Below are 13,511 nucleotides of genomic sequence, written 5' to 3'. Positions count from 1 at the left end.
TGAAGCAGGCCCTGGTGTCTGTTGTTCCTTTCTTTGTGTCCATGTGTACTCAATGTTTAGCTCTCCTTATAAGTGAGAACATTTGGTATTTGGTTTTTGGTTCCTGCATTAGTTCCCTTAGAATAATGGCCTCCAGCTGCATCCATGTTGCTGCAAAGGACAAGATCTCATTGCTGTTTATAGTTGTGTAGTATTCCATGGTGTATGTACCATATTTTCTTTATCCAGTCTACTGTTGATGGGGCATTTAGGTTGATTCCATTTCTTTGCTATTGTGAATAGTGCTGTGATGAACATACAACTGTATCTTTATGGCAGAATGATTTATATTCCTTTGGGTCTATACCCAGCAGTGAGGTTGCTGGGTCGAACTGTAATTCTGTTTTAAGTTCTCTGAGAAATCACAGCACTGCTTTCCACAATGGCTGAACTAATTTATATTCACACCAGCAGTGTATAAGTGTTCCATTTTCTCTGCAACCTCACCAGGATGTTATTTTTTGACTTTTTAATCTTAATAGCCACAAAATTGTTGTGTTTTAAAGTCATTTGGGCCAGGCGCAGTGGCTCCTACCTATAATCCTAGCACTTTGGGAGGCCAAGGTGGGCAGATCACTTGGAGTCAGGAGTTCGAGACCAGCTTGGCCAACATGGGGAAATCCCATCTCTACTAAAAATACAAAAATTAGCCAGGCGTGGTGGCGGGCGCCTGTAATCCCAGATACTCGGGAGGCTGAGGCAGGAGAATTGCTTGAACCAGGAAGGCGGAGGTTGCAGTGAGCCAAGATCGCACCACTGCACTCCAGCCTGGGCGACAGAGCAAGACTCCGTGTCAGAAAAAAAATATATAATAAATCATTTGAAATAATTCCTCTTAGGCCGGGCATAGTGGCTCATACCTGTAATCCCAGCACTTTGGGAGGCCAAGGTGGGCGGATCACCTAAGGTCAGGAGTTCGAGACCAGCCTGGCCAACATGGTGAAACCCCGTCTCTACTAAAAATACAAAAAAAAAAAAAAAAAATAGCCGGTGTGGTGGCACGCGCCTGTAATCCTAGCTACTCAGGAGGCTGAGGCAGGAAAATTGCTTCAACCTGGAAGACGGAGCTTGCAGTGAGCCGAGATCGCGCCACTGAACTACAGCCTGGGTGTAGAATTCTTTATGAGCAAGAATTCCTCTTTATGAAGGTCAGCCATCAACTCAATATACAGCTGAGTCCTATTTTGTTTTTCATTTTGATTCAATTTTTAATGATTTTTTTATTCAATTGTCATATAATTAGGTAAAATACCATGGTCCAATGTCAAATCTACAGAACAAGTTAGGTTCAGAGAAGTGTAGCTTTCATCCTTGAACCCTCCACTCTGCACCCTCCCTCTTCCTTTCTACAGGTGATTATTTTTTAAACCAGTTTTTGGTTTACCCTCCCATAAAACAGACTTCAGTCTCAACTCTTTTAAGTGGTACTCCTGGCTAAGATTTATTACAAGAAAAAGATACAAAATAAAATCAGCAAAGGGAAAAGCTACGCTGGGGAGTCCAGAGGAAACCAGTCCCAAACTTCCAAGAATCCTCTCCCATAGAGTCACATAGGACACCAAGCACCAACTCAAATAAAGGATTTATTCGTTCTGAAGTAAAAGACTATATATACATACACACACACACACACAGTTTTTTTGGTTTGTTTGTTTGTTTGTTTGTTTTTTGAGACAGAGTCTTGCTTTGTTGCCCAGGCTGGAGTGCAGTGGCACGATCTCGGCCCACTGCAACCTCCACCTTCCAGGTTCAAGTGATTTTCAAGCGATTCTCCTGCCCAAGCCTCCCGAGTAACTGGGACTACAGGTGTGTACCACCATGCCCAGCTACTTTTTTGTATTTTTAGTAGAGACAGGGTTTCCCCATGTTGGCCAGGATGGTCTCGATCTCCTGACCTTGTAATCTGCCCACCCTGGCCTCCCAAAGTGCTGGAATTACAGGCATGAACCACTGCCCAGCCCACAGATTCTATATTATATATACAGTTTTCCACTTTTTTTTCCTCTTATCTAAACATCATGGAGTTCATGCCATAGCAGTATAGAGATACTCATTTCTATTCACAGCCGCGTAGCACGCCAATGTAGATATGTCTTGGTTTATTGCCAATGTCCTGTAGATGGACACCTGAGTTATTTCCAGGCTTTTGCTATTTACAAAGTATGCTATAATGACTAGTCTTGTACATACATCTTTATTTTTGCCAGTGTTATCTTTGGCTTAGACTACTAGAAATGGAATTGCTGGGTCAAAAAACACATGCATATGTCATTTTGTAGGACAGAATCATCATCTCCTCCTGAAGAAGACAGCTGCTGTAATGGTGCCTCCAGTGGTTCCTACTTCTGGGTAAATTGCCCCTTGACTGCAATTTACAGAAGTGATGGGGCTGGATGCGGAGGCTCATGCCTGTAATCCTAGCACTTTGGGAGGCCGAGGCAGGAGGATCACTTGAGCCCAGCAGTCTGAGACTAACCTAGGCAACACAGCGAGACCTCATCTCTACTAAAAATCATTAAAGTTAGCCAGGCATGGTAGCGTGTGCCTCTGGTCCCAGCGACTCAGGAGGCTGAGGTAGGAGGATTGCTTGAGCCCAGCAGTTTGAGGCTGCAGTGAGCCATTCTACTCCACTCTACTCCAACCTGGGCGATAGAGCACGCCCTTGTCTTAAAAAAAGTGTTAGGATGTCACTTTCAAGATTAAGCACCAACGGACTGTGACTTCTGTTTTGCTGTCACACATTATCTGTCTGAGAGCTGGGAGCTTGTCTTTAAGTAGAAACCCACCCATCCCCAGGGAGAAGGCAGGAGGGAAAATGGGGAGAGGTCACAGGTAAGCCCCCAATTCTGTTGATCTTCACTGCAGTAGCTTCTCATTACAAGCAGGCATCTGGCCACTGTAGACCATTATAACTAGTTCTAGAAGTAATAATAGCAGATTTACTGTACAGAAGTGTCCATGGGCTCACAATTCTAAGGACATCATCGTGACAGCAAGTAGGAAAAAAAATTAAAGTAATTATTTCACCAAGTACCAGTTTCTCTCTTCTCCAATTCCTTCGGATACACCTCCTGCAAGAGGCCAATTTCCAGCTATATGTGGTAATGAAAGGGTTTTTCTTTCTTATGTTAAATACAAGCGAAGTGATTAACTAGAAGATAGCGAATGATTGCGAGGAAATCAGTGATTCAGATGGTGTGGGAATGGCACCTGGGGATGGAGGAGGAGGGACAGAGGTGGAGGAAGCTGGTGCAGCCTAGCCTGCCTTGTTCCAAGGACACCCAAGGGCAGAAGGACTGAGCTCTGGGGGAGGACGGATTTGACATAACCGGTCCAGCTTCACAGTTTGCAGGTGCTGGAGGATGAGGAAAGTGGGAGCTAGCAGCAGACGCAGGACAAGAACCCAGGGCTTCCCTTCATTTTGCCTGCCCTGCTGCTTCCACCCTTCCTACCCCTCCACCTCCCTTGTGTCTGTCACTGCCTTTTACAGCATTTACATTTCACTTCAGCAAAAAGTTGTGGTTTTGTTTTTTAAAAATAAAAACAGCACTGAAGAAGTAGAAGGAAGATATTCAGGGTTTTTATTTTTATTTTTCGAGTCTGGGTCTCGCTCTGTCACCCAGGCTGGAGTACAGTGGTGAGATCATAGCTTACTGTAGCCTCGACTTCCTGGGCTCACCTCAGCCTTCCAAGTATTTGGGACTACAGACACATATCATCATGCCTGGCTGAATTAATTATTTTAAGAGATGTGGTCTAGCTATGTTACCCAAGCTGGTCTCAAACTCCTGGCTTCTAGCAATCCTCCCACTTCAGTCTCCTGAATCACTGGGATTACAGGCTGGGCATGATGGCCATCATGCCCAGCTCTAGGTTTTTAAAATGTAGGCAAGGAGGTCAGCATTTACATAAAAGCAGGGTTTGAAGTAAGCCATAGAAATTTAGGAAGCTTAATAAAGAGAGGGGTCTAATCAAAGTTTCCTGTAGGATAGGGGCTTTAAATTAGGCCCTAAAGAACAAAGAATGTTTGTGGGTGTGGTAAGCAATGACTTGGAGCAGAGCTCTCTAGCCATTGGGCTCACCCTCACAGGCAGGCACCACTGACCCCAGGGGGGTGTAGGCAGCTGGAGGAAGTGCTATGTGTCCCCCATTCCAGCGATGGCGGCCCCTCTCAGAGTCAATACCCTTCCTTTCAAGAGACTGAACATACAACCGGACAATGGCCAGGCCACATATGACAATAGACCCTGACCAGAAACCCATAACCTGCCTGGGAAGCCAAGGAAGCCAAACCACAGCCTCAGCAGCAGTCGGATCCAGAACAGTCTGAATTTAGTGGCTGCCAGCTTCTTCTCAGTCCCCAGCCACCACACCCCCTCTTCCAACTCCAGACCAACCAGAGAAAGCCAAATATACCCCCCCAACCAACTAAAGCTGCCCCTCCACAGTTAGTCCGCTCTGTCCCCATGCCTAGTCCACTCTGTCCTCATGCCAACAATCTCCAATCACAGCACACCCAAAGTCTTCCCTTTTTTTCCACTATTAACATTTCCCAGTCCCTGCCTGCCTTTGACGCCTGCCAAATGCAAGCAATCATGGCTGACTCCTTTGCAGACTTGGGCTAAATAGCCTCTCTGCTCTTGTTTAGGTGATCTTTATTTCCACATCTCCAACAGGGAGTCTGGACACAAACTGACAATACTCATGAAATCAACACCCAGATGAGGAGGTAGACCAGCACTCCAGGATGCCCCTCCGCAGTATCCCTCCCGTTAACTGTTTTCCCGGCTTCTAACACCATGGATCAGTTTTGCTTATTTCTGTACATTTTGTAGGAACAGAATCATACAATGAATACTTTCTTGATGGTGAGGAATCTGACCTCTTTTGCTTGACCTCATGTCTGTTAAATTTATCCATGTTGCTGTGCATAGCAGTATTTTCATTCATATTCATTGCTGTACAGTAGTATTTGACCCTGTGACTTCACTGCAACTTCAACTGTGGATGGACATTTGGGTTGGTAGATGGACATTTGGGTTGTTTGGAGTTTGGGGCTACTGTCAGTGTGGTGGTTGGAAACATTCTTGCCAATGTCTCAGTGGACGTAGCTCTTGTTTGTGTGGTGTACACACCCAGGAGTGGAACTGCTGGATCACAGTTTATATGTATGTTTGGCTTTTGGTAGATACTGCCAGTTTTCCAACAGGGTCACACCAACTTGGTCCATTCAGGCTACAGTGAAATAGCCTGGGTAATTTGTAAACAACAAAAAATTATTTCTCACAGTTCTAGAGTCTGGGAAGTCCAAGATCAAGGTGCCAGCAGATCCAGTGTCCAGGGCGGGCTCCCTGCTTCAGAGATACAGTGCCTTCTGACTGCATCCTCACATGGTAGAAGTGACAGAGGACTCCCTCACGCCTGTTTTATAAGGTGCTAACCCCATTCATGATCTCCACCCTCATGACCTAACCACCTCCCAAAGTCCCCACATCTTTATTTTATTTTATTATTTTTTTGAGATGGAGTCTTGCTATGTCACCCACGCTGGAGTGCAGTGGTGCGATCTCGGCTCGCTGCAATCTCCACCTCCTGGGTTCAAGCGATTCTCCTGCCTCAGCCTCCGAGTGGCTGGGATTACAGATGTACGCCGCCACACCTGGCTAATTTTTGTATTTTTAGTAGAGACGGGGTTTTACCATGTTGGCCAGGCTGATCTCAGACTCCTGGCTTCAAGTGATCTGCCCCCCGCCAGCTTCCCAAAGTGCTAGGATTATAGTCACAAGCCACCATGCCCAGCCCACCTCTTAATGCCATCACTTTGGGGGTTAGGTTTCGACATATGAATTCAAAGGGGACACATACATTCAGACCACAGCACTGACTCAGATTCCCTGCAAAACCCTTGAGAGTTTCATTTTTGTCAGATTTATTCTCTATAGGCTCTAAGTATTATTCCTCCTCCCCGATTTAGTTATTATAAACAGTACATAACTGATCAGATTAACACCTGTCCCCTTGCCACCCCTAATGCCTGCCCCCGTTCATGTTCCAGGAACACTCCATTAGACCACCCCCTACTGTATTGGTGGGTGGTGGGAGGGGGCCCATCGGGTGGGGTCTTTGCTGTATTATTCTGTGTCACTGAGGCCTATCCCAATGCTCTGCACACGCAGATGCAAATATCTATTGTATGATTATATAAAACAATGATGTGAAAGCCTATTTGTCTGCACCACACCTCATGAACGTCCCCAACCACTTGAAGGCACTCATAGTGTCTTAATCATCTCAGGCCTTCAATCTGGCATAGGGAACTCCTTTAATAAACAATGTCTGCTAAGCCAAATGGCTTCCTGAGGCCTGGCATTTTAGGCTGTGTCCCCTGCCCCACCTCACCCAGCCTTGGGGCATTGAGCCTGGCTGGGCACACACGTGATAGTTGTAATCATATTGTCACAACATCCCTGAGACTATATTAATTACATATTGAGTGTTATAGTACTATTATAGCAGGTGGCAGATCTTGGCATACTGGGCAGGGATGTGTTGGTGTGAAAATCTCTCTGTATTTTAGAGACAGGGTCTCCCTCTGTTGCCCAGGCTGAAGTGCAGTGGTGCCATCATAGCTCACTGTAACTTCAAACTCTTGTGCTCAAGTGATCCTCCCGCCTCAGCCTCCTGAGTAGCTGCAACTATAGGCACGTACCACCACACCCAGCTAATTTTTAAATTTTATGTAGAGATAGGGTCTAGCTGTTACCGACACTGGTTTTGAACTCCTGAACTCAAGCAGTCCTTCTGCCTTGGTCTCCTAAAGTGCTGGGATTACAGGTGTGATCCACCACGTCCAGCCAAAATCTCACTTTAAGTGGGGTCCCTGACTCCATACAGGTGATAGGCTGTGGTTCACAGGCATAAAGAGCATCCAGCCTGGGGCCCCGGAGCCAGAGTTTTCCCTCCCATTGTCCCCCGGGTCCTTCATCCCTCCTAATCTTGCAAACCATCTGTCAATTGGGTTGAGATGGTATATCTTTCATAGGGTCATTGTGGGGATTAAATGAGTTAATATATGTAAAGCACTTAGCATAATGCCTGGCAGACAGTAAGGTATGGAGTACCTTGTAACCCTTATTATTGCTGTTGCTGTTAGCAACAGAGTGAGGAATGCTGGGAGTGACCATGCCCAGCACCAAATGAGGCCTTCATAGCCTTGGGCTAAAGGAAAAAGAGTAGAAAGGTGAACACAGGGAGAGGACTCAATTTCAACACAGATGCATTAGACCAAGAACTCTGGATTCACTTTCCCTGGAGGTGGGGGTGCTATCTGCTGCTTAATGGAGCATCATGGAAAATGTGGGTCTCAAGGCCTGAAGGACTCCATTCCTAAGAGATGGAAGCAGGAGACATGCTACAGAGTTTGAATCTTGCCCAACACGGGGATTTCTGCCTGCTGGAAGGGCTCTGTCAGGGCCTAGTGGAAGCCCTTGCCTCAGTGGGGCAGACTGCTGCTGGACACACCTATCATTCATCGTCACCTCTCTGGGACAGTAGTAGCAGCCAGGCACCTCCAAAGAGCTTGACAACAGAGGAACCCACTTCAGCCCCTCCTCCTAAGACAGGATCCAGCGCTACTCCAGCTCTGAGTTGGTTCAAGGACAGAGACATCATCCACAGAGGCCACAAAACCAAGAGGTGGATGCCTCATTGTTACTTCATGCTGCCTGGAAGCAAAGAGAGGGCCTTAGGCACAAAATCCTCCAGACCGACGCCTGCCCCTTGGCTTTCTCAACCCTTCACTCTCCAACTTCTATAAAGAACCTGTACAGTGGCGAGGCACCATGGCTCACACCTGTAATCCCAGCATTTTGGGAGGCTGAGGCGGGCGGATCACTTGAGGTCAGGAGTTTGAGACCAGCCTGGCCAACATGGTGAAACCCCATCTCTAACATAAATACGAAAATTAGCCAGGTGTGGTGGCGGGCACCTCTAATTCCAGCTACTTAGGAGGCTGAAGCAGGAGAATCACTTGAACCCGGGAGGCGGAGGTTGCAGTGAGCCAAAGTTGTGCCACTGCACTCCATCCAGCCTGGGCAACAGAGCAACACTCCGTCTCAAAAAAAAAAAAAAAAGGTAAAAAAAAAAAAGAACCTGTGCAGAATGAGGGGAAGCAGGCAGGGGTGAACAAGATGGCCATGAATTGATAATTACTGAAGTTGGGTGATGGGCTCGTGGAGATTTGTTATTCTACTCTCTCTACTTTTTTGGGTTTGAAAGTTCACAATAAATAATGTTGCTCAAAGGAACTATTAATAATTTGAGGCCAGTCAGGGTAAAGAGCATCTCCTAGATTTTTTTTTTTTTTGGTAGAGATAGGGTCTTGCTTTATTGCCCAGGCTTGTCTCAAACTCCTGGCTTCAAAGGATCCTCCCACCTTGACTTCCCAAAGTGCTGGGATTACAGGCATGAGCCACCACATCCAGCCTCCCTCATCTTTGACTAAAGTCTCATAAATCTGAGAATATCTAGCAAGGAATTAAGGTGAGGGTGTGGCACTGTTCTGGCTTCAGTCTGTCACCAGGCAGAGTCCACGCATTCTTCCCAGGGGGAAAGAAGCAGTGACAGGTCTTGGGCTTTGAGGGAAATGATTCAGCAGGAGAAAGAAGGTGGAGAGGGGCTAATATGAAGATACCATTGCTGCAGGTGGCTCTGTCCCTAAGCACTGAGGAGGGCACCGGTCCCTCTGGCCCCACCCAGCCTTCACCCCAAGGTAAAGTATGCTTTCTCAGGTCCCCAAGGATGGGTGGCCAGGTCCCCCACTGGGGGTGGAGGTCTCACTCCCTTCCTTGGGTTCTGACCTCCACATTATCCGGCTGTGAGGGTGACCTGCCTGGCTTTCCCCACTAAGTGCAGCTCCCCACAGCTGAAAGCTACACTCCCAACACAGGACTCCTGAGATTTGACACTGGCCAGTTCACACCCTGCTTGAAGCTGGCATTTGAGAGGCCTTCGGGTTGACAACAGCAGCAACAAGGTCGCTGTTCAAAGTAGGCCAAGTCACGGCTTTTGGGCGGCATCATTTGAAAGGTGCTGGGGTCGGCCAGGTGCAGTGGCTCATGCCTGTAATCCCAGCACTTTGGGCGGCCAAAGCGGGTGGAGCACTTGAGGTCAGGAGTTCAAGAACAGCCTGGCCAACATGGAGAAACCCCATCTCTACTAAAAATACAAAAATTAGTCAGGTGTGGTGGCAGGCCTCTGTAATCCCAGCTACTCAGGAGGCTGAGGCAGGAGAATTGCTTGAACCCGGGAGGCAGAGGTTTCAGTGAGCCGAGATCATCCCACTGCACTCCAGCAGCCTGGGCAATGGAGTAAGACTGTCTCAAAAAAAGAAAAAAGAAAAAAAGAAGTGGTGGGGGTCGGGTGCAGTGTCTCACATCTGTAATCCCAGCACTTTGGGAAGCTAAGGCAAGATCTCATGTGAGGCCAACCTGGGCAACATAACAGCATGACCTGATCTCTACAAAAAAATTAATGCTGCCTGGAAGCAAAGAGAGGGCCTTAGGCACAAAATCCTCCAGACCGACGCCTGCCCCTTGGCTTTCTCAACCCTTCACTCTCCAACTTCTATAAAGAACCTGTACAGTGGCGAGGCACCATGGCTCACACCTGTAATCCCAGCATTTTGGGAGGCTGAGGCAGGTGAGTCGCAAGGTCAGGAGATCAAGACCATCCTGGCTAACATGGTGAAACCCCGTCTCTACTACAAATACAAAAAAATTAGCCGGGTGTGATGGCTGGCACCTGTAGTCCCAGCTACTCAGGAGGCTGAGGCAGGAAAATGGCATGAACCCAGGAGGCAGAGGTTGCAGTGAGCCAAGATCGCACCACTGCACTCCAGCCTGGGCGATGGCGTGAGACTCCATCTCAAAAAAAAGAAAAAAAAATTTAATTAGCCAGGCATGGTGGCATGCACCTGAGGTCCTAGTTACTCAGAAGGCTGAGGCAGGAGGATCGCTCAAGCCCAGGAGTTTGAGGATGCAGTGAGTTATGATTGCACCACTTCGCCCTAGGCTGGGTGATTCTCTAAAAAAACAAAACAAAACAAAACAAAACAACATGGGAGGCAGGGCTGGGAAGGTCCCTCAACCCTTTCTACATGCCTTACCCAGGGTATCTCCCATAATGGCTGGTTACTGTGCTAAAACTCATTTTTTTTTTTTTTTTTTTTTTTTGAGACAGAGTCTCACTCTATCACCCAGGCTGGAGTGCAGTGCTGCAATCTCAGCTCACTGCAACCTCCGCCTCCTGACAGGCTCAAGTGATCTTCCCACCTCAGCCTCCCACGTAGCTAGGACTATAAATGAGTGCCACCATGCCCTGTTACTTTTTGTATTTTTTAGCTAGGCTCCTACTGTGCTAAAATTCTACCACTTGGGCAACAGGCTTCGCGGCTACATATTGCCTTTTTTTTTTTTTTTTTGAAACAGAGTACCACTCTGTTACCCAGGCTGGAGTGCAGTGGCACAATTTCGGCTCACTACAACCTCTGCCTCCTGAGATCATGCAATTCTCGTGGCTCAGCCTCCCTAGTAGCTGGGATTACAGACGCGTGCCACCACACCTGGCTAATTTTCGTATTTTTAGTAGAGACAGGGTTTCACCATGTTGGCCAGGCTAGTCTTGAATTCCCAACCTCAGGCAATCCACCCACCTCGGCCTCCCAAAGTGCTGGGATTACAGGCGTGAGCCACCGTGCTCGGCCCATGTTGCCTTTTTGAAATGCTTTTTTCAAAGCTACGCTGTGACAGTAATACACTAAAACTAGTACTTGTACATAAATTGTTAACTGACCTGCCCAGCATGGGTACATAACTGGGGTTTAAGGTGGGGGGAGAGAGGGCTTTTTAAGATTGGTGGTGAGGGATGGGGAGTAGTACAGACAGCTTGGGTAGGGTCCACTCCTGGTTTCATGGTGTAGGTTGCTGGACTTGGAGCATGGGACGAAGAGATGTTCAGAGATAGAGGTCATTAGGTTGCTGAACTCTCCTAGGGCAGTGGAGTGAAAAGGATGTAGCAGCCAAGGCAGAGTGTAGATGCCTGGAGGCTGACAGCTTGGGGAGGGGCCAGAGTGAGCCCCACCCCTGATAGCTCTAGTTCTTGTCCCTTGCAGAGCTCAGAAATGGAGGTGGCTCCTGTGCCTTGTCCAGCAATGGGTGCCTGAAAAGAACCCACAAAGATACCCTCAATCCACCCCAATGTGTTTCTGGTGTTATTGTAGCTAATCTCCCCACCAGTGGGTGAACTTGGGATGGGGGAACCTGGCTGCTGGGAGTGGAAACACCCTAGAGCCTCCACCCTGTACAGCTGCCCAGTGGACACACCTCTCTTCCCAGCAATTTCTCAAGGCACAAGATAAAGCAAGGGGCAAACACAAAGATAAAGCTGTGAGGCAGGAGGGTCTGAGTCTGCCTCTAAAGGAGTAGCCAAGGCTCCTGTTTCTCTGCATTTTTTTTTTTTTTCCTTGAGACAGGGTCTCACTCTGTCACCCAGGTTGGAGTGCGGTGGCACGATCCTAGCTCACTGCAGCTTCAAGCTTCTGGGCTCAAGTGATCCTCCCACCTCAGTCTCCCAAGTAGCTACGACGACAGATGCACCAGCACACCTGGCTAATTTTTTAAACTTTTTTGTAGAGATGGGGCCCTGTTGCCCACCACGCCTAGCCCCTCAACACTTAATAGTGATAATAACACAATTCCAACCCTTGGTAAATGCCAGGACTCATCCTAAAATCTACATCGATAAACTCCTTTAATCCTCACAACACTGGGAAATACATATATATACTCATCCTCCTTTTACAGATGAGAAAACTAAGGCACAAACAGACAAATCCCTTGCCCAAGGTCACAGAGCTGGTGAGAGGCAGGGCAGGATGCAGGCCTAGGCTGCCTGTGCTGCAGAGCTGCACCCTGGACCACTGTGCACTCTGCCTCTCATGCCCTCAGCTCTACCAGGTTGGGCAGGAGAGAAGTGGGAGAAGCAGTTAGTGGCTACTTGCTCTGGGCCAGGCACTTGGCAAACACCTGTAAGTTCAATCTCAGAAGAACCCAGTGAAGAATGAGCCAGATACTCACTGTCCACGTGGAGAAGCAAAACCAGAAGTCTGACATCCGCCAAAGCCACACAGCCCAGGAAGTGAGGGAGCTGAAATCCAAACCTCTGCCTGAGCTCTGCCCGCCAGGTGTCTCCTCCCCAGCCCATGTAGGGAGCTGAAGAGAATGAAGACCAGAGAGGAGGGAACGAGGAGGCTAGAGAGGAGCTCCAGAGGTCTTCCTCAGGCCTGGCACCTGCCCCTGGCTTCTCTGAGGTCCACAGGAACCTCCAGACCTTCCCAGGATTGCCCAGCAGGGGAGGGGACCCAGTGGGGCAGGAACCCAAGGCAGTTGGGCTCCTGGAGAGCAGCCACCCTGCCGCTCCTGCCTGCCTCAGTGCAACGGTCTCAGGCTGGGCTGCCAGGGTGGGAGCCAGGTCTTGTGGAGTCGCCCACACACCACACACCTGCCCTGAGGCCTTCGGGGACCAATGCAACAGGAGAAGCATTCCCGAGCACCGTGTGCTCCAGTGATCCCTCCCCATCCACCTGGGCCAGCGGGGCTGAGGCCTGGAGGAGGAAGCTCCTCTGGAGGACATGGATGATAACCTGGATTGCCAGTGGGGAAGGTCTGGAGCACTGGGGGCAGCCCAGGACCCAGAAAGCCAAGGACAGGGACCCACACAGGGCACAGTGGGAATAGAGATGCTGCTCTAAGGACTTGGTTCAGCCAAAGCACATCCTGCAGGCAGGCCTGCAGTCCCTTAGCTCCCTCTGACCCAGCCTCCACTATCCCCAAGAAAGGGACAAGGGGCTTCGGAGAGGGGCAAGTTGTATTGCAGGAATGGAGCAGATGAGTGGTGGGAAGGGCCCAGGGCTTCACTAGTGCAGGCGCCGCCGGTACATCGCCACCAGGAGTGTGACTACCAGCACTCCTGCCACAGCCGCCTGGAGCCACAGAGCCCCAGGTGAGGGCCTGTGGCATGGCACCTCCCTCTTCTGGAACTTCTGGTCGACGTGTGGCCTGGGGCCACCCTGCGGGCCCGCAGGTGGCCCAGGGTTGCCCTCCATGAGCTGGATGCTGGGGTTCTCAGCCACATGGATCCCAAAGGTGCCCTCGGACTTGTACTCATTCTCCTCTGGGCCATGGCAGGACCCCATGCCCAAGGAGGTGCTGGCACTGATGGCAAGATCCTCGGAGCAGCCTGAGAACTGGCTGTCTGCCTGGGATACCAGCATGCCAGGCTTACTCAGCTCCGACTCAAAGCCCCCATTCTCAGAGCTGCTGTCTAGCCAGGCTGAGCGGCCTCCAGTGGCGCCTGCAGGTGTTGGAGCTGCTGGGGTCTCCTGGGAAAGAAAGGAGAGCACTGGAAGGGACTGG

At 49.2% G+C, this 13,511-nt stretch overlaps 1 protein-coding gene across 1 annotated transcript in view; it reads right to left on the bottom strand.

Moving 5' to 3' along the window:
* Nucleotides 1-1,603: 1,603 nt before the first annotated feature.
* The window catches only part of MAVS (mitochondrial antiviral signaling protein), a 29,751-nt gene continuing 17,843 nt past the window's right edge, over nt 1,604-13,511 (bottom strand). Inside the window, exon 7 of the mRNA XM_008019736.3 lies at nt 1,604-13,477. Within this exon, the coding sequence (XP_008017927.3) occupies nt 13,013-13,477 (465 nt within the window). The 3' untranslated portion in view covers nt 1,604-13,012. The remainder of the gene's footprint in view (nt 13,478-13,511) is intronic.

The sequence above is a fragment of the Chlorocebus sabaeus genome, chromosome 2 (assembly GCF_047675955.1).
Source record: "Chlorocebus sabaeus isolate Y175 chromosome 2, mChlSab1.0.hap1, whole genome shotgun sequence".
NCBI lineage: Eukaryota > Metazoa > Chordata > Mammalia > Primates > Cercopithecidae > Chlorocebus > Chlorocebus sabaeus.
The sequence above is the reverse complement of the archived record's forward strand: the minus strand, read 5'-3'. Positions and strand labels throughout refer to the sequence as shown.